This window comes from Perognathus longimembris, chromosome 1 (assembly GCF_023159225.1).
Source record: "Perognathus longimembris pacificus isolate PPM17 chromosome 1, ASM2315922v1, whole genome shotgun sequence".
Lineage (NCBI taxonomy): Eukaryota > Metazoa > Chordata > Mammalia > Rodentia > Heteromyidae > Perognathus > Perognathus longimembris.
The window spans coordinates 26120586-26146359 of NC_063161.1; the positions used below are offsets into that span (position 1 = coordinate 26120586).

Genomic DNA, 25774 nt, shown 5'->3' on the forward strand with positions numbered 1-25774 from the left:
TACTCCAAATATTTTAGTACATGAACCATAAAATCCAGTGAATATCATCTGTAAAATGGTTTTCTACTACAGAGATGACAATAGGTGACATACAATATTACATTATATTGATTTGTGGATGTTAGTGAAAAATGACATAACTGTGTTCATAAAACTTCTACTACACATGCAGCTCAATTTCTGTGCCGAAACATTTGAATCTCATATTTTCATTATAGATTGACAGTTCAAGGCTCATTAACATTTCTATCTCAATTAAGTTAAAAAGAGATTTGCAGGTTTGAAATGCAATAGGATTCCAAAAGCAGATGGGGGCCAAACATTGGGGAAAAATGTAACTCTTAAATCTGTTTAGTCATCTCTAGAAGAAATATTTCAGTCAAGTGGAGGAAAAACAAAAGGAATATCTGAAGTTCACTGGATCCTATTACATAGTAACTCAGCTAAGGAAAGTCACTAGAGAACCATGAGTTTAACTTTGTGAAAAAAGTGCCAGATTCTGGAAACCCACAGATCCTTTGTGCATCATGTTAAATGGAACATATTGCACATTCACATTTTGTAAATACAAAAGAAAAATTGAACTGTCTCCAATTAAAGAAAAATCATACTAATCTTAGATAATAACAGAATAGAGCCCAGAATTAAGTTCTCAGCTTAACATTTAAAATGACTAAATCCTTTTGAATCAGTGGAATAGTGGAATAGTGTTAATGAACCAAATTTAGCATCTACCTTTTTTGTTTTTTGAAGAAGAAGAATAAGAGACACTGGGATGAAACATTACAGATAAATATTCAACTTATTAGGGTGACAATTATTTAAGTTGTATTTCACTTTCTCTTAAACTGAATCTATATTTTCTTATAAAATTGCTAATCACATTTAAAATTTTAAAGGAAAATTATATTTTCATGTTTACTTTGAATTCTCTTATGTATTAGTTTAACTTTGAAATAGCTAGCAAGCTATTACTTAACTATTACTTGAGTAAATAGTCCAGATAAATTCAAGTTTATGAACGTATTAATCATTCTTCGATATTACATTAAATAATGCCAAAAAGTTATATTCTTTTGTTTCAGTGAGTAGAATTGAAATCTTTACTGGTAAGTAGAATCACCTTGAACCCATGTGTCATAAACCTGTAAACTAAGTTAGAAGAGCTCTATAAAAATTCCATCTCAATATTTCAAGTATTTTATGGAGATCATTCCATAGGAATACAGGAAGAATTTCAAAGTCCACTTTATAGAAGAGAAATAAGATGCTTGCATAAGACATCAAAATTGTGAAATATGTAAAACTCTATAAATTATTAAATACAGTACTCAAAAATCTTGTGCCCAGTTGGTAACATGACCAGACATCCACAGATTTCTTTTGAATGAAACATTTTGCCACCTGTTTTGAATGCTGAAGCTTGAAGGATTACTTGGAAGTTTTTGACTTCTTTTTGCCACCTCCCCATCCACCACTGAGCTGTACAGGATTGTCACGGAATGATATGCGTTCTCTTTTAGAAGGTCTTGTATTTGTTATCACTGGTGCACATACTCCCTTAATTGAATGACCTAGACAGTGACATCAAATGTACACTTTCACTTAACATGACCCAAGTAAAACAATATTTTAAAGCAAGAAATATACTTAAATCAACAGCTTGCATTTGAAAACTCTACCATCTCTAAGTTTAACACAAGTATCTTGGTTGAGTTTTTGTTTGCAAAGTAATATAATCAAAGCGTGGCCTTTACAAGTGGAACAAAACAAACTGATTTAAAAAATCAACTAACTATAACAGTTTCCTTTCACTACAGATAGATCAAAATGCGATGTTATAAAGACTACCAAATGATAAAACATTTTAATATATTTATATTTATCTTTTTTTTTTTTTTGACCAGTCCTGGGCCTTGGACTCAGGGCCTGAGCACTGTCCCTGGCTTCTTCCAGCTCAAGGCTAGCACTCTGCCACCTGAGCCACAGCGCCCCTTCTGGCCATTTTCCACATATGTGGTGCTGGGGAATGGAACAGAGAGCTTCATGTGTAGGAGGCAAGCGCTCTTGCCACTAGGCCATATGCCCAGCCCTATATTTATCTTTTCAATAGGCTATTTTAAATAATTATTTATTTAAAATAAAGCATACCACACATATTTGTTTTAGAAATAGTTTTACTGAATTATTTAATTAAAGCCTTTAAGAGAAAAAGTAATTTGGGTAAAATGAAAAAAAATACTTTAGATGTACAATGTATTATGCAGAGCCTTAGTTTTATAAATGGAGTTATGTAAGTGCATTATAGACCCTTGTAAAGATAGCCTTTATGGTTGTATTACAATGACAGCAAGATTTGAGAAGTTTTGTAGTATGAGAGGGGAAAAAAAGTACTCTTTATTATGAATGAAGTTAGAAATTATCCATAGAAAATTAACAAAAACTATTAGTGGCTAGTGGGTTGGAGTGTTTTGCACATCAAGACCGCAAGTTGCCATACTACAATTAGTATTAAAGAATTATTCTCATCTGCCTCAAATCTCCTAAGAATGAAGCAAAAGCACAGGGCTCTCTGTGGGGAAATGGTCTGAAAAGGAGCAGAGTGAGGTATTACAGGGCTTCCCTAGAACTGGCTTCAGGCAAAGGTTCAAACCACATGCCTATTATGATGCTTTTGTGCTTCAGTTTAGAGAAGAAGAAAAAAGCCTCCTTAGATTAATGTATGTCCATCTAAAATTTAAATATGAAAAAATGTATCAGAACAGAGAAGTAAGCAAACGTTAAACCATTTGCCTGTGATTTTTAAATTTGTTTTAACATGATGATGAAGATGGGTTGGAGGGGTTTATTTTCTGTTTTAAATCTACACAAACAAAATACTGCATTGTTTTTCAGGCTTAAAACCGATTAAGAAAACAAATCTAAAGGAGTTCAGGAGCCCGCATAAAGGGAGTGTACTTTGTCATTTAGTCTACAAAGAGATCCTGACTGAAAAGTAGGAAAAAGTTAAAAGCTATCACTTTAGGAATGGGCATGTAGGAAAGAAAGAGGCAACTGTCCATGGCTCCAGGCCGAAGTCTGTTGTATTGGAGTGGAATAGAGAAGAGGAGTTTGGAAACATTTGCCACTGGAACGAATGAATGCGATCTTCATAGAGAAGCTAACAGCCTAGACAAATGACAGCTGATGGTGGATTCCTCCTCTGGCCAGACTTACCCTACATTGAGCCACTCTCTTATTAGTCAATGAAGGGAACTGCCAAGCTGCAAGAACTCTTAAAAGCAAAAGGCATGTGACTGGACACAAATCAAGAACTAGAAGATAGTCAGTGGCCTAAAAAGCATTAATGAAGCTTCCTGAAAGTTTATCTTCCTCTGACTATTTACATATTGAAAAAAACAACCTAATTTCTTTCTTTTTTTTTTTTTTTTGCCCAAATAGTAGCATGAAATGGCTAGTTTGGTCTGTTGAATAAAACAACAACAAATTGTCACTGATGAACAAATGTTTATGAGAACATGGTACAAGGGAAAACACTAGAGCTGAGGGTAGAAGAGCAGAATGTCTCAGAAGCAGTGATCTGTTATGATATCTTTATGTTAATACATACCTGTTCCAGATGAAAAGAGTTCAGTAAGAGTAAGTAGATTGTCACAAATGGATAGCACAAATATTTAGTTGTGACAGAGAAAGCTGAGTTTTATGTGCAAGCAATATTCAGGGTAGTAAGTTGAAGTCAATATGTATGAATTTAAAGTTCATTCAATAAAGTCCTTTATTGGTTAATATTGCTAGTGAAACTATCTTAATATAAAATGTATTACTTAAAGACTCTGTTCTTAATATAAGTTTTTGATCAGAGATGACAAGTAACTTGTGTGTGGGATAGCACTTTCTGGACACAGTATTGAAATATTCAGTGATAAATCACATATTTCTAAAATAATTACTTGAAATTAAATAGATTGCAGGTCCTAAAACAGCCTGAAAATTAAATATTAAACTCTAACTTTTAATACTGTTTCTGCATTCTGACTGGTTTCCCTACTGACTAGAAATTCACCATATAGTATATTTTCCCCCTAATTGCATTTTGTAGTTTTGTTAGTTTGGAGCTGCTGAGAAATCCTCAAATCTTATTTGTACTTATCCACAGTATACATCTATATTTAAAAAGGCAGTGTGTAAAATTTTACTTGTCTAGTACAGTTTCTTTAATAAATAATAATAATTTTTAAAATTACATATTACAAGACAGCTTTATGGCAATTTTTGAAGTATATTCTCAGTGGAATTAAAGTCCTATAGGAAATTATTCTTTGAGATAGCAAACACATAAGTCATTACACAGTATACATACAGTGCTTTGGCTAGAACCAAATTTAGATGCGAATAAAACCTTTAGTTTTATTCTTTTGCTATTTGTAAATAAACAATTTTGATCAGCAATCAATATAGGGTATTCTCTCATTGCCTTAGTGAGAGTCTTTTTATTTTCATATAAGCTCTCAAATCACTAGACCTAGAAAACCAATTGGGGAGTAAAACAACATATCTATTAAGGAACCATATATTGGCGTTTTTTGTAAAGTCATTACTTTGTTCTATGATTACTCTAAAAATGAAAAAAGAAAATTAAAAGCAATTTAATACAATCGATATATAATCATTCTAAAATTACCCACATGAAAATAAAATAACAAGAGACTCTTACTTCAAAAATGATATTAGTGTTAAATCTACTGATGAATTTCTTAAAAAGAAAAAATATTACAACCAAAGGAACTTTGACAACGAGTGTTTTCTTTTCTTCCTGCAACATCGTTATAGACTAAAACAAACAACAATTTTCTGTTTGTTTGCAGGTTATCACAGAAATGAAGCAATTGGACTCATCCATTTGTGCTGAAAGTATGACTATTCTCCTTTTTCTAAGAAGTCACTTATTCCTCTACATAATCTATGTTCTGCTCAAGATTTGTTCTGGTCCCGTAAAAAAAAATGTTTTTACCCCTTTAAGGCCTTGGTCCTTTAGCAAATGTCAAGGTCTATATAGGCTGTGTTTGGATAAGTAATTTAATATGCAAAATGCTTTGAATGACTTGAATGACTCTCCTGTTATGTATAAAAAAACCTGTTAAACAGGTCAAAATAGAAATCTCATGATGTATAGTAGGGAATACGTCATTGGATTTTCATCAGTGTACCCAACACTATGTGTCTGGATATAAAAACTATTTCAAAGGACTTCCCATATTGTATTACTTAGCAGCAGATACAGAATAAGTAAAGCATGGAAGAAAAAAATCCAACATTTTAATGAAAGTGACCAGAACAAATTTTTAGCAGCAAAGCATTTACATCAATTTAAGTGCTATGAATTAGTTGCATTGGGCAAATTTGGGGTTGAGGTAGATAGTACAATATTTAAAAAGCAGTCACTTTATAAGACCACTTCTGTATTCAACCTTGAAGCAAAAACACCATTTAGAATGAATATCATATGGATTATTTAAAAATCTAACATTAAGAGCAAAAGTAAAATAACCCATAGGCTGTTGGAACTATATTTAGATTTCCTCAATGTAATTTGTTTGTTCATGAGATTTTTTACTTTTTGTAAGTTATAAAAATATTAATAAAATAAAAAATGCTAATAAATATAAAATATTCAAAATGATAGTGCTCACTGTTCAATTGAGATTGAAATTGAAGTGACAATTGCAATTGCTTTTCTTAGCATCTATGAGGCAAATAAATGAGAAAAATTGTTGTTTTACTTTATCCTAAAATATCCACAATATTTGTTATCAGTGTTAGTAATTGAGGTGTCTATTTTTAGTTTAGTTTTCATTTTAATATTCAATTGTGTTTATTAAAAAAACCTAACACATATAACATATCTGATGACGCACATTTATTTAAAAAAAATCCTAATGAGCATAAAAGCTAAAACATACCATATAGAATTGGGAATTCATTTTGCTAGACAGTATACTGATTTTTACTCTTCTATTTTGTCTTTTTTGACCTTGTATAATAGCTACCATTTATATTTGATCTATACTCCTTGATGCAATTATGCTCCCAGGTTTATTATTTGTAACACACTCATACTGATTAGTTAAGATACCTGTGGTTCGGCTGGTACAGACAAGACTGTGTCTTAAAAGAGTGTTCTGCTAAAAGTACTATCCTGTTCCTATAAATTCTGTGGTTTGTACAACTGATATTGTTCAGCATTTTTTGTGATTTGTTTGGGGTTACATAAATCAAAATGTATTTTATCATTTGTTTTAAAACTATGCTGCCCTTCTCTAATGTGGCCTTTCTGCTGAAAGTTATATGAAACTGACGGTTGTGGCTTTCTGAGCTCTTGGTGATACACAGTTTCTGGGCATTTAAAATTTGTTGTCAGTTCTTCCAATACTTTGTTTTAAAGATCCTCTTTCTATACCATTTCACTGTACAAACAACTAAGTGTTCAAAAGCATCTGTAATGAAGGAACAATGGCATAAATAAAAGCATTTTTTAACCCTAGAGTGATTTGCACATTCATTTGAAACAGCGTAGTTGTGACAAAACACAGCATTTCAACTTTTAATTATCCCCTCTCTCCTTTTGTTCCTTGTCAGTTAATTTTGCCAAAGTAAAATGTTAGCAAAACTGTATATTTGAAAGAAATTCTAAAATGTTTATCACATCCATTAAAATGTAAACATTTAAAACCCAAATTGGATTTTCAAGATCACTTGGTGTTTTTGAAAATTTTAGTTTGTACTATTCTTTTTATTCCCATAGTCATTCATCATGTATTTTTTTGTACCTATTATATGGCAGGCACAAGTCTTTTTCTTTCCTTCAATGGAGCTATCTTGTCAATTTTCTTCAGTGAGCCAAAATAGTATTAGTGACTGTCATACAACAGTTACTTTCCATGTGATTCTACTCACTAGATTCCATCTTTACAGTCCTCATATGGAACTTGTATAAAACAAATACTTATTTCCACATTCCCAGATAGTGAAGACTTGTGGATAGACTTCCCAAATTTTTTCATGGAAACTTTCATTATCCCTTTTCATGCTTATTAATTCTTAGCAGGGAGACATTTGGCAACAATAAACATGACTAGCCTGAGGATTTATTACATTATTATACTTCAGTTTCATTCATTTGACAAATGCATTTCACATTTGACCATACCCATTTATTTTTGCACCACATTATTAGCTAGTGTAAGAAGTTGGTTTGAAAGCAACAATAACAACAACCAAAATTGTTTTCAAAAAGTCAAAATAAAGCACTTTATTTAAAAAGGAAAATGGTCATGAAGGAAAGGGGCAAGAACTAATAAAATATCACTACAGTTAGAAACATGTTGATTTAATCTATTATCAATAGAGCATGCATATATGCTGTCCTCATAAATTTTAATTTTGATTTTTAAAAAATAAATGTAGCTGGCATACGTACAACTAGTTCTCATTTATACAGACAAAAAATTGTCCTCTGAATGTCAGTTACTGTTGAAGCTATTATTTTAAATCTGTAAACACTATTCTTTTTTTTTTTACTTTTTTCCACCCATTTTTTTTTTTACTTATTTATTGTCAAAGTGATGTACAGAGAGGTTACAGTTTCATATGTTAGGCCTTGGGGGGAGAGGGAGAGGGGGAAGGAGGAATGAGGGAGGAGGTAACAAACAGGACAAACAGTACAAGAAATGTAAACACTATTTTGTGGTTACTAATAAATGTTATATTTAACCGTGCCTGAAATCATGGTTGTTTCATTAAAATATCTCATTTAAATCAATAACTATTTATTACAGGAGGCTACAAGCCACATTAATGTGATATTAGTGTGATTGCAATTAATATATATCATCAAGCTTTAATCACTAGACTATTTTAAGGAAATAATGGTTAAGATTTGCTTGTTAAAGTTTGTTAAAGTCCCTGGCCAGTAACTTTAGACCAAGAAAAATTGCACTTAATAGTTTAAGCAATAATACAAAAGTCTTAAAGTTCTCATTCTACATTGTAAGAGATGAACTTTTGTTAACCAAAAGCTAATGTAATAATCCAATGAGACTTTGATGTTATTATTTAACTACTGTGCTCTATCAAATTGAATACCTCAGACAAAGAGAATGAGATTTTATAATTTTGCCTTGGCTACAATTTTTTTCTTTTTCTCTTTTCAATCTCAGGGAAAATATAATTTCTATAGTGGATTGAAGTTTCAAATTCTGTGTGTGTGGGGGGCGGGGGAACGTTGAATACAGGGTGTGGGTGCAGTTTCTGAGCTTGTCCTAAAGCCTGGCCCTCTACCACCATTTGAGTCACAACTCCACTTTGGCTTTTTTTTTTTTTTTAAAGTTAATTAGAAGATAAGAGTTTCATGGATATTCCTGGCTGGGTTAGCTTCGAACCAAGATCCTCAGATATCAGCCTCCTGAATAGCTAGGATTAGAGGCATGAGCCACTGGATCCTGACTTACTGGTTTCTGGCTGAACTTATAACTTTAATTGGAAAATATGAAAGTTAATTTTTTTTTTTTTTGGCAGTCCTGGGGCTTGGACTCAGGGCCTGAGCACTGTCCCTGGCTTCTTTTTGCTCAAGGCTAGCACTCTGCCACGTGAGCCATAGCACCACTTCTGGCCATTTTCTCTATATGTGGTGCTGAGGAATCGAACCCAGGGCTTCATGTATGCGAGGCGAGCACTCTACCACTAGGCCATATCCCCAGCCCCTGAAAGTTAATTTTGACTTCTACAATGTAGGAGAATTGAAATTGTTTTTTGAATTGCAATTATCATAGATGGCAAATATTAAGCAATTGTCCCCATAGAAGATTTTGTAGACTACCACTTGCAAATGTGCCATGAATTTAAAATATTATGGTATATATCCATATACACATACAATGTACATATATGTATACACATATATGTATATACCATAATCAATTGTTTTTGCATACTTTTTGTATAGCTTATATTTTCTTATGATAAATTTAATCTTCAATTCTCTGCCAATGTCATTTCACATAACTACTAACAATATCGCAACAAAATAATACTAGAAACTGGAGAGTTTGTTTATTCTAAGCTGAGACTACCATTTTATATTCACTATGGTTTTGGTGTTCTAACAATTTTGCAGAAAATAGATCACAACTCTCAGTTTAAACCTGAAGAAAACTGAGTACAACATAATATTTTTATAACATGAATTATTTGCCGTAAGCCAAGAAAAAAATAACACAACTAAAATTTGGCCTATCTTTGAACATAGACATGCATATCTCTCATCCTGGCTACTCAGGAGGTGGAGGCAGGAGGGCAGAAGGTTTAAGACCACCTAAGTCAAGTTATAAAGATTGTCTTGAAAACAAAATAAAAAAAAGCTCGGAGTGAAAAAAAATGGTAGAGCACTTGGCCTACAAGCTCGAGGCTCTGGGTTCAATTTGCAGTTCTGCAGGAAAAAATCCTTGTGGCTTTGCATGAGTAGAATTTGTCTTATTGAGGACAGCATCTTATTTAATAGTTAGGCATATAATAGTTTTACAAAAAAACTTGGCCTTCAAAAGTAAAAATGAATACAAGGTATCAATTTTAAAGGCAAACAATTTCCTTTAATGTATTTCTCCCTTCTCTTTCTCTCTCTCTTCCTTTCTCTCTCATAGTCTTAAACGCAAAGTTTTAAATCTAGGAATTATTTCACCTACAGCCTTTTTGAAGCTGGGTGCAGATGGTTCACACCTGTAATCCTACCTACTCAGGAGGTTGTAATCTGAAAATCACAGTTCAAAGCCAGCAAGAACAGGAAAGTCTGTGAGGCTCTTATCTCCAAATAACCATCAGAAAACTAGAAGTGATGCTGTGGCTCAAAGTGATAAGCGCTGGCCTTGAAAGTAAAAGCTCAGAGAAAGCTCTTAGGCCCTGAGTTCAAGCACCATGACTGACAAAAAAAAAAAAATCCCTTTTAAACCAGGCTCAGTGGGTTCACTCCTGTAATTCTAGCCACTCAAGAGACAGAAATAAGGCTTACTGAAACCAACCTGGGCAGACAAATCCAAGTGACTCCTATCTCCAATTAACTAACAAAAAGCCAGGCTTGAAGGTACGGGCTCCAGTGGTGGAGTATGAGCCTTGAGCAACAAAGCTCAAGGAAAACACCCAGAACCTGAGTTCAAGCCTTAGAATCGACATAAAAGTAAGTAAGTAAGTAAGTAAATAAATAAATAAGACCTTTAGAGACTTAAATTACTTACCTCACAGGCTTTTTGTGTACCCTCAGCATATCTGTAAAATTGTTGTTGCTAGGAATTCTACAACTATTCAATGAATAATGCAATCTTTGAATGGAATGAGTTAATTTCTTTAAGATAATATTTGAGGAAACGGCATCAATTTAGAGTCTCACAGGGATTGGGTACAGGTAAAATATAGTATTAACCTATTTTTAAAAGCATGTAAGTATGGAAATGGTTAAGTATAACTTATCTTCACTTGAAATGTAATAGATTTCTAACATTCAAGAGAAAATAATTTATTTGTAAATTTAAGTTATGGAATTTAAGGAATCAGTAGGAAGTAGATGAGTTTTACAAATAAGATATTCAAATGTCAAAAATAAAGGATATTTTAAGAAAGATATATGCCTAGAAGAAGGAGGTGGAAAGCTTGTAGAGTCATGCTCCCTTAGTATACTATAATTTTCCACTACATATAGATCCTTTTCTCTAAATAAGTTTATGTTTCTAATTAATATTCTATGTAACTGTGAATCACATTTAAATTAAAAAAAAAACAAATCGCAAAGCCATCTTTCTTTCATACATTTCCATAAATTCAAAACCTGACATTTCTCTTAAAGAGGATGGTTATCTGTTATATTATTCCTTTCTTCCCATTGAAATATTTTATATTCGTACAATAATTCATAGACTTTAATAATTACTTCAGGATGACTTATTATTTAAATTACCTCATATTTATCAGTTTTAGCTAGATTTCTCTTTCATTTCTTTATAATTTATATTCAACTTCTTTCTAAGAAATTCACATCTAAGAATTCAGGTATAGATAATTTTTCATTTTATGAAATCTGGGATATCTTTTCAATAAGAAATAGTTTTTCTCTTTTCTTTGAACGTACATTGGGTCATTTACATGTCAACTACTAAATATGGTAGAATACTTTTCAACCAATACATTTCAGTGGATTGTACAGTTTGGTATCACTTCTAGCTTTCTAAAATTCAACTTGATTTTTTTTTTTTTTTTTTGGCCAGTCCTGGGCCTTGGACTCAGGGCCTGAGCACTGTCCCTGGCTTTTCTCAAGGCTAGCACTCTGCCACTTGAGCCACAGCGCCACTTCTGGCCGTTTTCTGTATATGCGGTGTTGGGGAATCGAACCCAGGGCCTCATGTATACGAGGCAAGCTCTCTTGCCACTAGGCCATATCCCCAGCCCTCAACTTGATTTTTATAAAATACCAGCTATTTCTCACAGATGGTAGAATTTTCTAATTCTATATCAGAAAATATTTGAAGAAAATATTTTATTTTTCCTCTCTACATTAATCATTTAAACAATATTTGAAGTCAGAGTCATTTAGACATATTCTTACATGGAGAAAAACTTTTAGTTATAAACACAATTTTTATGAAACATCACAATCACTTCTGTTACTTTTCTTTGGTTGAGCAGTTATCTTATGTAAAATGTTGCTTTTGTTGTAGAATAACTTAATTAGAAAACTATATGCATTTTTTTATCTCTGTCACACTTTATGATTTTTCCCTGTTCTCATCAGTCCCATATATATAAATATATACTTATGTGCATACACATATATATTTATCTAATTCTCACTGCAATATTTGCCTAAATCATAAAGCATACTTAAATATTTAACTTCACAAATATCATACATATGAGAAAAAGATTTCCCATTTAAATTGAGTTTACTCCTAATTTTCTGTATTCTAAGCTAAAGTGCTTTTGATCTCCTATATTAACATAGGAGTTGCAACTGGTTTAACAAAGATCACAGGCAGGCTGGTGAAGAGGCAAATACATATGATGTATTAGATTGCAAATAGATATTCTTACTGTGTTTATACTTTCACTGAGTTTAAAAATGAAATTGGCACATTAGTAATAAGTTACTTCTTTGTATGCCATCATTCCCATGAGATCATTAAGACATTCCTTACTTTATAGCATTTTTCAATTGATGACATGATTTAATGGGATGGAAATAACATTAAAAAATCCACAAAATTATCTGGGCATTGGTGGCTCTTGCCACCAGCTGATATCTGAGGATCACAGTTTGACAAGCCCATGATACTCTGACCTCCAATTAATCACTGAAAAAGCCAGAAGTGGCGCGGTGACTCAAGTTGACAGAGTGCTACCCCTAAGCAAAAAAGAGCTCAAGAACAGCACCCAAGCTTAGAGTTCCAACACCAGGACGGGAAAAACAACAACAAAATCAACAAAGATGGAACAATACGAATACTCTTTAGACAATTTCATTCAGTATGTTTGTGTGTTTGTGTGTGTGTCTGTGAGTGTGTGTGTGTGTGTGTGTGTTACTGGATTTTGAGCTGAGGACATTTTACTTGCTAGGAAGGTACTCTACCACTTGCACTATGTTCCCAGCTTTCAAGCATTCTTAGGTTTTCTCTGTTTCATTTAGACACATTTTATATTTTAAAATGAAATAAATAAAATGATACTAAAATTTCATTTACTTTCAATTACAAATCTCTCCTATAGAGGGGGAAATTAAATTAATTTTCCTGTAGTTATTTTTCAATATGTACTTCTGTAATTAATGAATACACATGTACACATTACTAGTGTATATATTATGATCAGAAAGCAGTTTAATAAATATAGGACTTAACCAGACTGGCTTTGAATGATAATTCTCAGATCTCAGCCTCCTGAATAGGTAGGATTACAGCAACTAGCTACAGGAGTCTGGCTGGTATCTATCTTTTGACTGGACTTAACCCACTATAGTATGTATTTATATAGGTTGAAAACTTCATGATGCTAGAAATACGGTGATGTTACTTGGTGTCCTCACCCTGCTTTATGTATTTATTTTTTTTCAAACTGATGTACAGAGAGGTTACAGTTTCATACGTTAGGCATTGGATACATTTCTTCTACTGTTTGTTACCTCCTCCCTCACCCTGTTCAGGGACAATGTCTAGGACCTGAGTTCAAGCCCCACATCTGGACAAAAAAAACAAAGAAGAAGAAACTCTGCTACTTATTACTGAATATATGCCAAATTTTCTAGTCTTCCTTCGGCTCATATTGCCTTCCACTAAGGAGTAAAAAACAGTCAAAAACATACTCTCTCTTTTCTATCTTTTATCCATCTAAAGGATGAAATTATCCTTCCTTCTTTCCTTTTTCCTTCCCTTCCCTTCCTTTCTCCTCTCCTTTCCTCCTCCCTCCTCTTTCCCTTCCTTCCTTCCTTCCTTCCTTCCTTCCTTCCTTCCTTCCTTCCTTCCTTCCCTTTTTTCCTCTCCCCTTTGTTTGTATTACACATGTATATGTATGTATACATACACACACACACGCACATTAAGTTCCCTGACCTTCTAGAAATTGTTGACTGAATTTCATCACAAGAGTGTTATTTCTAATGTATGACAGTCTTACTTTAACATCTGTAACCATTTATCAGTTTAAATCTCATATATGCAGTTTGGAAAGAAGGCCATAGAGAGTTAATGGAAATGGTCTTACTTGTTTTAGAGAATAGAATGACTATTAAAAAATCATTTGACTATATGACTTAGGAGTACCGAATAGTGGTTTATATAGTCATCTAGATTCTCTTAATGAAGTTTCTAGTATGTGTTGAGCACATACAAATCATCTTTTTGTTTTCCTAACCATTTGTAGCACACTGTGGACATGTGATTGCTTCCTATCTCTATGTATGATTCCTCAAAAAAAGGTGTGGTGATGAGCTTTATTAAGTTCAGAGACTTGTACTTATCAGACAAGTACTGTGGCACCTGAGCTGTGTGAATAGCACATTTTGATTTTACTAGGAGATAACAAAATACTCAGGCCACCCTTGACAATGATACTCTTATTTATGCTTGCCATATAGCTGTAATGACAGACAGAGACACCAAGCCTAGCTCTTTTACTAGTTAATTTGAGGTTTCATAAACTTTGAGCCTAGGTTGGCTTTGAAACATGATCTTTATGATCTCTACCTACCAAATAGCTAGGGATACAATCGTGATATATATGCTTCTTATAATAACCAAAGACATATACAATGACATTTAATTCTGAAAATACTAAACAAAAATGGATGAGCTGAATGTTCAATAAACTTGAATGAATGACAAAAGTGCATAACTTCATGTTTTACTCTTTTACTAAACTATGCTTAGAAGGGAAAAAAAAGCAATGAATCACTGGATTTGGAATAAAAGACAACGGATTTCCTTTGATAATTTGTGTGCATGTGTGAAAGACTAAATTCTTGAACTGTATCTAGAGTAACTAACTAAAAATAATCATAAATTCAAAGACAATTAAATATGATTTGTTATTAGTTCCTCCTGCAAAAATTCGTACTTTGAATTATTAAATGGGGAAAGTGACTGAACTCTTCCTTAAATATTATGTAAATGAGGAAATTTCTTTGCATTCAAGCATTGATAAGAATAAAACCTTGTCCATTACTTTGTAAAGCATATGATATATTAGAATTCTCCACAGTAGAAGACTGGTTTATAAGGGACTTAGTGAGAACTACAAGAAAAACATATACTAACTTAGAAAATTCTCTATGAAAGATATTACTGCTTGGCGCTGGGAATGTGGCTTAGTGATAGAGTAGTAGAGTGCTTGCCTAGCATGCATGAAGTTCTGGGAAAAAGCTGGAAGTGGTGCTATGGCTCAAATGGTACAGTGCGCTAGCCTTGAGCAAAAGAAGCTCAAGGACAGTGCCTTGTCCCTGAGTTTAAGTCCCAGTACTGGCATATATATATATATATATATATATATATATATATATATACTGGCATATATATATATATTACTGCATGAGATGGTTAGTGTTCTTAAAATATGTTGATTCTTGTTTTATTGACACAGAGAAAAGGAAGACAATTCTGCTTTGTGATTGTTCTAAAGTCATGTCACAAGAACCCAAAACATACAACAAAAAATGAAAACATATATTAATCTTTAAACTGTACAATATTCTAGATAATGTATCACAGACTCTATATTTATATTTTTTACTTATTACTTCCTCACTAATACCTCATGAGATAAACCTTATCATTCTTATTTTCGGGGAGATAATAAACTCATCCCTAAAGGTTAAGCAATTTACACAAGGTCACAAAACCTATCTAACTATGATGGTGGAACTAGGATTTTAATTTTGATTTTATCTGATTATAAAGAATACATGTTATAGCATTATAGCAACATTGAAAGAGAAATATCTGGAAAAGTTCAAAGGCTCACAGAGAATTTTACAGCTGTATCCCATAAACTAGTCTCTAGGTTTGGCTAGCAAAGCAAAAAAGAAATATTTTAGCTTTAACAAGGTGACAAGTTTTGAAAGAGAGAAAGCTAAAGGAAAAAGCTTTCAAAATTTCAAAGCTATAAGTGGTTGGCCTACAGCCATGGGAGTCTAGGATCTCAAACCTTTGAAGGTTAAAGGATTTCTATATACTAATAGGATAAACTAAGTATTTTTAGAGAGTAGGTTTCTTATAAGTTGAGCCAGTTAGCTTGCGTGCTTAGATACTTGGATCTTCAAATCTTTACTCAGCTGATCTATATTTGATTCCAACAGCAACTTTATAATGTATGTATTCATTTTTTCAGTACTTGGGTTTGAATTCATGGTCACTCACTAGCCTGGTACTCTACCATTTGAGCCATGCCTACACTCTTGCTTCTGCAGATGGAATCTAGCAATTTTCTGCCCAACCCTCTAGATCTCAGTCCCCTAAGAAGCTGGCACTTCACGTGTGAGCCACCAATGCCTAGCCATGGTAGTTTTTATCATTTCTTTTTTAAAGGAATGAGTCATGATTCATGTCAGCTCACACTCTTTAACATTATAGAGTGCTGATGTGACTGGCGTAAATAGTATTTTAAGCATAATCATTTGTTCTTGAAGAAAAACTATTTTTCTAAAGTGGCTTATCTTACATTGTCACTTACTAAACTTTTAGAGATCAGTAGTACTTGCAATGAAGCTATTTATTGATGACTAGTTGAAATTACATGTAGTTTGAGTTTCCTAGAGAGTTACCTAGAAATGAACTTTTTCTAATGATCTCATATACTTTAAAATATATGATTCAGTGTCATTTAAGTAGAATATAAAGCTTGCCTGTTGCCACATAGTTGTTGATTTACAAAGCTACTTACGTTGAAAGTTCAAGATAAGAGTTTACAAGCAGAGGCTTTTCATTTACTTGTTTTTGTAGTGTTAGGGAGGATTGAACGCAAGGCCTTGTGCATGCTAATCCAAGCCCTTGACCACTAATCTAACCCCAGAATCCTAAAAAGAAGTTTTTATATGTTGTATGGTGAAAGGACAATATTTTAATTGTTGTTTCTGCTTTGTTAATTCTTACCTAAAAGACTCCAAAGTTTCTAATATAGTTATAATATGCAATACATAGGAACTAAAAGGTGATTGCTAGTGTCATGGAATATATATTTGGAAAATTCATCTAAGAAACCATTATATCAACATTCTAAAATTGATATTAGTGAAATGATTTTATTTAGGGAAAGAAACCTAAAAAAACTCAAGTACTTCAAGATTTTTAAAGCCTAAGATGTATGTTTAAGTTAGATTAAGTATCTAAATAGCCCACTAAAATTGATTATAGAAGACTTACTCCTGTCAATGAATGTAAATGTCTGTACTGTAAATAAAAACAACACACAGTGCCCTGTACTTTAAACAGACAGCACCTTTGGATTACTAAACTTTTCATGTTCAATCAAATATTGATTTTGTATAATATAATTCTAATGTCAGTGAGTTAAAATTTTTGTCAAGTGTAAGTGAGTATAAAAAATGCCCATATGCTGACTTTTTAGTGTCATTTTAAATTGAGAAAATGAATAAAATATCGTATCAAAACACTTCTCACATTAATGTGCAGTTATGTTCTGGGAGATATTTCAAAATTCTAGGGTGGATACTAAATAAAACTTTGTAGAAAATTTGGTTTAATTTCCACAAATTCTTGTAAGATACATTTTTAAATGTTTATGTTCAGTTTATAATTTGAGTGCAATTTTGTAGAAGCATGTATGCGTGCATGTGTGTATGTGTGTGTACATGGGTGTGGAGGTGTCTATATACACACAAAAGAAAACTTTCCTCTCCTTAAATGAAAGATGGTAGATGTGGCAGGTTTATGAAAATGAAGTCACCATTAAGAAACAGAATCAAACTGTTATCTCTTCAACAGAAGTAGCTTTTAAAACCATGATTTTATCACATTACCAAAAAAATCTACCAGATTTTGATTTTTTTTCCCTTGAAAGACAAGTTTACCTACAACATCCTTAATGAGAAAAAAGCGAAACAATGCTAGTTTAATATATAAACCCAACTTAAAAAATTAGCTTAAAAATCCTTTTAGAAACAAATGATCAAAGAATTCAATATGATCCACAGGATGAAGTGGGTGGGGGCAGTGAGGACCACTGAATCGCAGAATATAATTAAATAAAAACTAATGCTGTTAATTTTAGAAATAATTTAATTTTCTCATATCAAAGGAGAAGACAATTAAAGAAAGAGAGAGAGAAAAAAAACAAACCCCGAGAAGCTGAATCCACAGTTTGGGGGCAGGTCTGGTGTCTGGCATCTTACCCCCTATCTGCAAAAGAATGCCTGCTGGCATTGGGGTCCATCAATTCATTTGTGATTTCTAAATTAATTCTGAAGGAAACCACAACTTACTTGAAGATCCTGCTGAGTGTTTGTGTGCCTGACTTTTTTTCTCTCTTTTCACAGACAAAGCACTTCCACTGGTCATAGAAAAAAGGTCTAAATCCGTGTCTTCTCTGCTTACAAGTCTTGCCTGGAAGCAATGGGAGAGAATGTATACAATCATGAAACAAAATATGGCATTTTCTGAATGCAGCTCACATTACCCCAAATAAACAAACAGGCTCTGTCAAACAACCTTCTTCAAAATGATACCACAATCCTTTACTGTTGCCCAGGCAGAACAAATGTACTATGTCAAAGGATTTTTTGCAAATAAGAGCCGATTTTAAAATTGAGGTTTGCTATTTGACTCTGTACAACAAAAGAAAACATTTTAGTACTGTAATTTTGATGAGAATCAATCTTAAAAGCAGCTGGTGAAACTTTAAACAGCTTAGCGTCACTTACTTACATATTATTTAATTTCGAATTGAATGTTAGAAGTGTCATATTAGATTTTCTGTCATATTTATATTGACCACTTGTATTAGTCTTATTAACAAAATTCCTTGAAATGCATTCTACACATTTATGTACTCTGAAGTCACAGATGATCACCACCTTTTCATTATAACTATTTGACAAATAAAATTATTATACTGGAGGTCTAATTTGGGAATAATGTTAAATGCTTAGAAATTTCAACATATATATTGTTTAGGACAAGGATTAAATAACTCATTTCATCTGAAATTATGTCTGCACTTTCATCACTGTTGTAGACAGAGACTGAGTTAAAAAAAGATTCATTCTTACTTACAAAATAATCTTGTTTTATAGAATGTCTAATATCATTATGCGAGGATTTATCAGAATTCAGTTCTCAAGTGGGGAAAAAATGTCATTATGGAAAGTAATACTGCCTCTAAGTGGTTGGGATTTAACCCAAACCACAGCATGCTTGAAATCCTGTGAAAAAAACGTTACCCTAAATGTTTGATGTGAGGAAAATTTAAATACAGCAAATGAAAGACATGAGCTACCACAGTGGTTACAAAGCTATGTCTATGTGATGAGATACAAAGACTCAAGCATCCTGACCCTAAAAGGCAACCTATCTGTAATTCAGATATTTGTTCTTTATATTTCTCTTCCCACCTCCTTTCTCCTCTCCTACAAAGGAATGAATAAATTAATTTGTATTCACCTTAATTATTATTTTAATGAGAGAAAAAATCAAATAGCTTCATAATGAACATCTTGAGTAGTTGAAATATGAATGGTATAACTTCTTATTTCTTATTTATTTATTGCCTGTTCTGAGGCTTGAATTGGGATCATGTGTTACTATGCTGCTTTCATGCTCACAGTTTGCACTCTACCTCTTGTGCCAGACTTGCAGTCTGGTGCTTGGATAGTTAAGATAGACTCTTCTGGAGGTTTCTGCCCAGCCTAGTACTGTACTACAATCCTTCAGGCTAAGTAGCTAGGATTATAGGCTTGATGCTTGGCTATTTATAATTTTTAAATAAGTGTTGTTATTGCTGAATTCAGAATAGAAACTTTTTTATATGTAGTGTGTGTGTGTATGTGTGTGTGTGTGTTGTATGCATGGTCTTAAAGCCTGAATTCAAGGTCTGAGTTCTGTCCTGAGCTTTTGTGCTCAAGGCTAATGCTCTACCCCCTGAACCATAGCTCCACTTAAGGCTTTTGGATGGTTAATTAAAAGTAAGAGTTTTATGGATTTTCCTGCCCAGGCTGACTTCTGACAGTGATCCTCAAATCTAAGTTTCCTAGGATTACAGGCATGAGCCACTAGTATCCACTCATGATGGTAGTTATTTTTAATGGAATTTATCAAATGCTGTAACTGTGTTGTCAAAGATAACTGTTTAAAACAAGATAAAAAATGAATGTTACAGATGATTTTTTTTATCAAAACCACTACTGATTCTTCTGAAGTTTTTTGAGTTAACAAGATATTAAATGTGTAATATATTCTCATTAGAATGGCTCTGTCAATGTTAAGACAGTAAAAACAAAAACAAGAGTAAAGCAATGCTTCGATTTAGGTGAAAATAGACAACTAATATGTACAAAACCTTAACTACATAGGAAACACTATGCTCACCAAGGAAAGTAGAATTTAGTACTTAATTAATGAGATTTATTCCTTCCAAGCTGATGGCATCCTATCACTATACCTATTAGAAAGTAGAAATCCCATCTTCCCTCAAATAGGATGGTAACGACGTTATTTCCAGAGCACACCTCTACTGACCCACTTGCTCCAAATAGGCTCCACTTCTTCACCACTTCACCTTATTTCCTAGTATTATGAATCCATTAAGGGGTTGATGTGTTGACAGTCACAGTCCTCAGTATCCAATCAGTTCCTCAAAATCCATCCTTTGGTAGCCAAGCCTACAAACCATGGGGCTTCTAGGAACATATTAACTTCAAATCATCACACACAGGGGATAATATTCACCAGCAAATTTAGGAGGAACACACGACTTCAAAATGATACCACCTTTCAGCTTAAATGAAAACTTGGACATTTTAGGGGGCTAATTATATGTCTATCAGTTCATCTGGTATAGCTATACACGTCCACATTAATATTCTATTAAAAAAAACTGGCTTTCAAGCTAGCATCGTACCTTTCTTATGGTTAACTAATTAAAATATTATCTTGTCTACTATATCATGGCTATGGGTTGCATATGAAGTGTCCAAACAAATGGCCTATGTGTTGAATGGTGTTGGGAGATCCAGTCTTCAGAAGTGACTGGATAATGAGGTCACTAAGCTAACCAATAGATTCATCTATGGACAGATTTATGATTGATGGCATTATTAGGAGTGGTGGAAACTTTTGGAGGGACTGGTTGGATGAAGTATTCCAGTAGGGACATGCATTTGGGGGATGAGTTTTGTCTTGGGCATCTTCTTTCTCTCAGTGTTTCCTTCCTACCAAGATATTAACAGCTTTCCTCTGCCATGATCTATTGTCTCATCATAGGCCCATGAACACAGGACCAAATAACCTCAAAATAAAGTATTGAAAATATGAGATGAAATAAATCTTTCTTGTTATAATTCATTCCTCTCAAGTACTTGTTGCACCACTTAAAAGTTAACAGAGATAATCCTACAAAAAGAAACCATTGTTTCTTGTGTCATTAGATTCTAGTTACTTCATGGTCACTGAGGGTGTTAAAGTCTCTTTTGTAAAATCACACAATATCTTTTTTTATTATTATCAAACTGAATTACAGGAAGGTTACAGTTTCATACCTTAGGCATTGGATACATTTCTTGTACTGTTTGTTACCTCGTCCCTCGTTCCCTCTCCCCCTACCCCCTTTCCTTCCCCCCCCACCATGAGCTGTTCAGTTCATTTACACCAGTTTTTCAAGTTTTGCTTTTGTAGTTGTTTGCCTTTTTTTTACCCTGTGTCTCTCGAATTTGGTATTCCCTTTCAATTTCCTAGTTCTAACACCAGTATACACGGTTTCCAATATACTCAGATAAGATACAGAGATAGTGTAGGTACAACCACAGGAGGGTTCAATAATTGAAGCTACAGTTACACATGGCACGTTGAAAGTAGTTACAACTGTGATATAACAATTGTTTCCATAACATGGGGTTCATTTCACTTAACATCATCTTATGTGTTCATAAGGGTATAGCTATTGGGCTCCTGTGATCCTCTGCTGTGACTTGCCTAAACCTGTGCTAATTATTCCCTATAAGGGAGACCATAGAGTCCATGTTTCTTCGGGTCTGGCTCACTTCACTTAGTATAATTTTTCCAAGTCCTTCCATTTCCTTACAATGTCATTCTTTCTGATAGAGGCATAATTCCATTGTGTATATGTACCACATTTTCCTGATCCATTCGTCTACTAAGGGGCATCTGGGTTGGTTCCAGATTCTAGCTATTACAAATTGTGCTGCAATGAACATTGTTGTGCTGGTGGCTTTAGTGTGAAAATCACACAATATCTTCTTGTAAAGTATACTCAATCATCTTTTCCACTTTAAATCATCTATACATTACTTACAACATCAAATATAACAAATACTATGTAAATAATTTTAGATCATATTGCATGGGTATTAATGACAAAAAAATTGCCAAATATCAATAAGACACATTTGTTTCATTTATCCTTTTTCCCTTTGGCTCTTCCTTCCTTCCATTTTCTTTCTTTCTCTTCCTCTCTTTCTTTCTTTCTCTTTCTCTCTCTTTCTTTCTTTCTTCCTTTTTCTTTCTTCCTTTCTCTTTCTCTCTCTCTTTCTTTCTTTCTTTCTCTCTTTTTCTTTCCTTCCTTCCTTCCTCCCTTCCTCTTTGTCCTTCCTTCCTTCTTCTTTCTTTACTTCCTCCCTCACTCTATCAAAATTTATTCTGATTATTTGGGCATTCTTTCTTTCCTTCCTTCCTGGTTCTTTTTAGTCCTTCCTTCATTTCTGCCTCCATCTCTCCTTCCTTCCTTTTCCTTCTCCTTTCATCCCTCTCTTCTTCCTTCCCGTCTTCCCTCCCTCTATCCCTTTTTTTCCCTACTACTGCTTGGGAAGCTTAAAGTTTCCAATTCAATCACCAGAAATGGACAAAAAGAGAAAAGAGTATAATGAATATGATGATTTTTTTTTTATTATCTAGTGGTCTCATAGCCATAACTGCTGCAAATGCATTGCTAATTTGTTTGTGGTGATGTAAGAAATTCAACTGTATTCTCTATCATATGAAAGTACAGCAATATGATTATGTACAGAACTTGACAATGTTAAGAAGATTATGATAGTTATTGCTTTATATATTTTCAAATCTATACCTTACAGCACTTTAGAATGAACTTCTATTTATAAAAATAGAGGCTTAGTGCCTCACTAGTGGCTCACGCCTGTATCCTAACTACTCAGGTGGCTGGATCTGAGGAACAAGGTTTAAAGCCAGCCCAGGAAGAAAATCCCTTGAGGCTTTTAAAGTGGCATTGTGGCTCAGGTTGTAGAGCACTAGCCTTGAGTGAAAAAGCTCAGGGACAGTGCTATGCCTTGAAGTTCAAGCCCTACCGTGACTGTCAAAACAAACAATATCAAACACACACACACACACACACACACACACACACACACACACAGACACACACACACAGAAGATTACTGTAAAACATTCAAGTGTCAAAATCTCAGAAGATATTTTCTGAATAACCTGAAATGAGACTCATGAGTTTTGGTAAATGTATTTAATTCAAGCAGAGTACAACTGTCTGTACCCTTGACTTGTATTCTGATATATTTTGGAATGCAATAGAAATGATGTTTTCCCATAATCATTTGACATGCTTTAGCTTCTGCAATACCATATTATTGTCCATTATTAATGAATAGGAAACAGTATTTTAATGGTATTAATATTTATCTTTGTTCTTATGAATAAAATTTATTGTCTTTTTAAACTACTTCTGATATGAAATCAGCTAAAAATCTACTTGTAGTTCTTTGGTATGTTACTTACTAATTTACTAACTCTTGTATGTAGTTTACATTTAAATGATAATTTTTATTTCTAGAATTTATGCTTTCTTCATTTGCAGACCATCTGGGCTTCATTCACATTTGATCATTTTTATTCCATGAAATTTTTTTCCTTTTGCTGGAGCCAGTGGCTCACCCTTACAATACTTGCTTCCTACTCAGAAGACTGAGATCTGAGGATTGAGGTGTGAAGCTAACCTCCACGAGAAAGAATGTGAGACTCTTATCTCCTATTAACCCTAAAAAGCTGGAATTGCAGCTGTTACTGAAGTGGTAAAGTTCCAGCCTTGATTAAACTAGCTCATGGTCAGCAGTCACCCACTGAGTTCATGCCACAGAATGGACATAAAAATATTCATCTTTTTAACATGGATATTGTTTGCAGAAATTGAAATCATTTGTGTTCATTTTTCTCCTTTAGTTAAGACCTGGTCCCAGCTGGGCAAATACCCAGGTCCACTTTCTTGGAGCAAATGAAGAAAATGGTACTTTTATTTTCTAATATCTTGTAAAAAACTTTCTCTGAGTCTCCAGTTAGCCAAGGCACTATATATTTCTTAGAATGGTTGAACTCAAATTAATATTATTTTTATTTGACAATTGGGAGGATACTTTGCTGCTTTCTGAAAATCATAGTCTACAAATTCTTCTCTGAAAAATTCCTTAAGCAATTTTCCATTCAGACTAACTTCATTTAAAAATGGTAGTATGCTATTATTTTTACATCTGTCAAATAAAATTAATGCTTTAAACACAATTTCATATTGTAAAGTTCTAGTATGAGTGAAGAAATGGTGTTCTTATTATAATGCATGATATTTTAAAAATTACCCTACAGAGACAGAGTTGTGATATTTTCATGGTTCAAATTAATGTAGCCATATATTAAAGTGCTACTTATTGAGCACTGGTGTCAACAACCTTTTTCAATAACTTTCAACACATTTCTTACCACAAGTTGAACTCTTCCACCATTTAGTACATCTGGGTCTAACTCAGGCAAGAAGTGATTGCTACACAGTGAAAAAAAACACATTATAATGTTAATGTGAAGGAATATAAAAAGATATGTTCAAAGGGAACAAATGAACTATTTATATAGTTCTTTATAAATTAGATTATATACAAGGCTAAGCAAAAATTCACATCTTTCCATAAACATCTACATAAGAATTTGATACACCTCCCCTTCGTTTTTTTGGTACTGGTCCTGGGCCTTCCTTCAACACAGAGCCTCCCCACTGTCCCTGTGATTTCTGGCTCAAGGCTAATGCTTTACCACTTGATCCACAGTGCCATTCCAAGCTTTTTTGGTGCTTAATAGGAAAAAAAGAATCTCATTGATTTTCAGGTCTAGGCTGGTTTTGAAACTCTATCCTCAGATCACAGCCTTCGGAGTACCTAGGATTATACAACTGAGTCAACAGCACAAACAATGCTATCCTTCTTTATGAAATATAACCATATCAAAGAAAATATGCTGCAAGATGTAACAATTACAGTTTTTAAATAGGAGAAATTTGGAATATTTCGCCTCTGCAAAATATTTGGGAAAGATAAAACTTCTTACTTTAAAAATAGCTCTAGGTTGTTAATTGCATTTAATGAATGTAATGAGCTCCTATTTAAAAACTGAATAGCGATATTTGACTTTTGTTTTTATTTTCTTTCATTTTATTTTTTTGCTGGTCCTGGGATTGCCTCTGAACCTCTTTGTGCTCAACACTAGCACTCTACCACTTGAGCCATAGCAGCACTTCTGGCTCTTTCTGAGTAGTTTATTGGAGATAAGAGTCTCACACACTTTTCTGCCCTGGCTGGCTTTGAACCTCCATCCTCAGACTCAACCTCCTGAGTAGTTACGATCCAGGCATGAGCCACTAGCACTGCTTATGGTATGTTTTAATGATGGTTAAAGTGTTACAAAGAGATGGGTATAGAATACATATAGAAGATGAGAAAGGATATATATATATACATACATATAATATTTAAGGAAGGAAAAATAAAATATAACCCTTAAAATTTACAGATTTTGATGAGCAGTTGAGCCCCAGATTAGAACTTTACCTATGCTTAATATATAGAAAATACCATTATAACAAGTGTAGTTTAGTTAAAAGCATCTCTGCCTTTTGTTGCAAAAAATGACATTTAACTATTAAAGAGCATCTTTTTTTTAAAAAACTTAAAAGAAATTAAAATCTATCCCTTAATTTATTATACATTCAAAAT

The 25774-nt window shown here is 33.4% G+C and overlaps 1 protein-coding gene across 1 annotated transcript in view; it reads right to left on the bottom strand.

Moving 5' to 3' along the window:
• Positions 1-1069: 1069 nt before the first annotated feature.
• Positions 1070-25774, bottom strand: part of Lrriq1 (leucine rich repeats and IQ motif containing 1) — a 125306-nt gene continuing 100601 nt past the window's right edge. The window contains exons 27-29 of the mRNA XM_048358662.1: positions 24492-24552; positions 18023-18143; positions 1070-1574 (exon numbers count right to left, since the gene is read on the bottom strand). Coding sequence (XP_048214619.1) covers positions 1432-1574; positions 18023-18143; positions 24492-24552 — 325 coding nt within the window. The 3' untranslated portion in view covers positions 1070-1431. The remainder of the gene's footprint in view (positions 1575-18022; positions 18144-24491; positions 24553-25774) is intronic.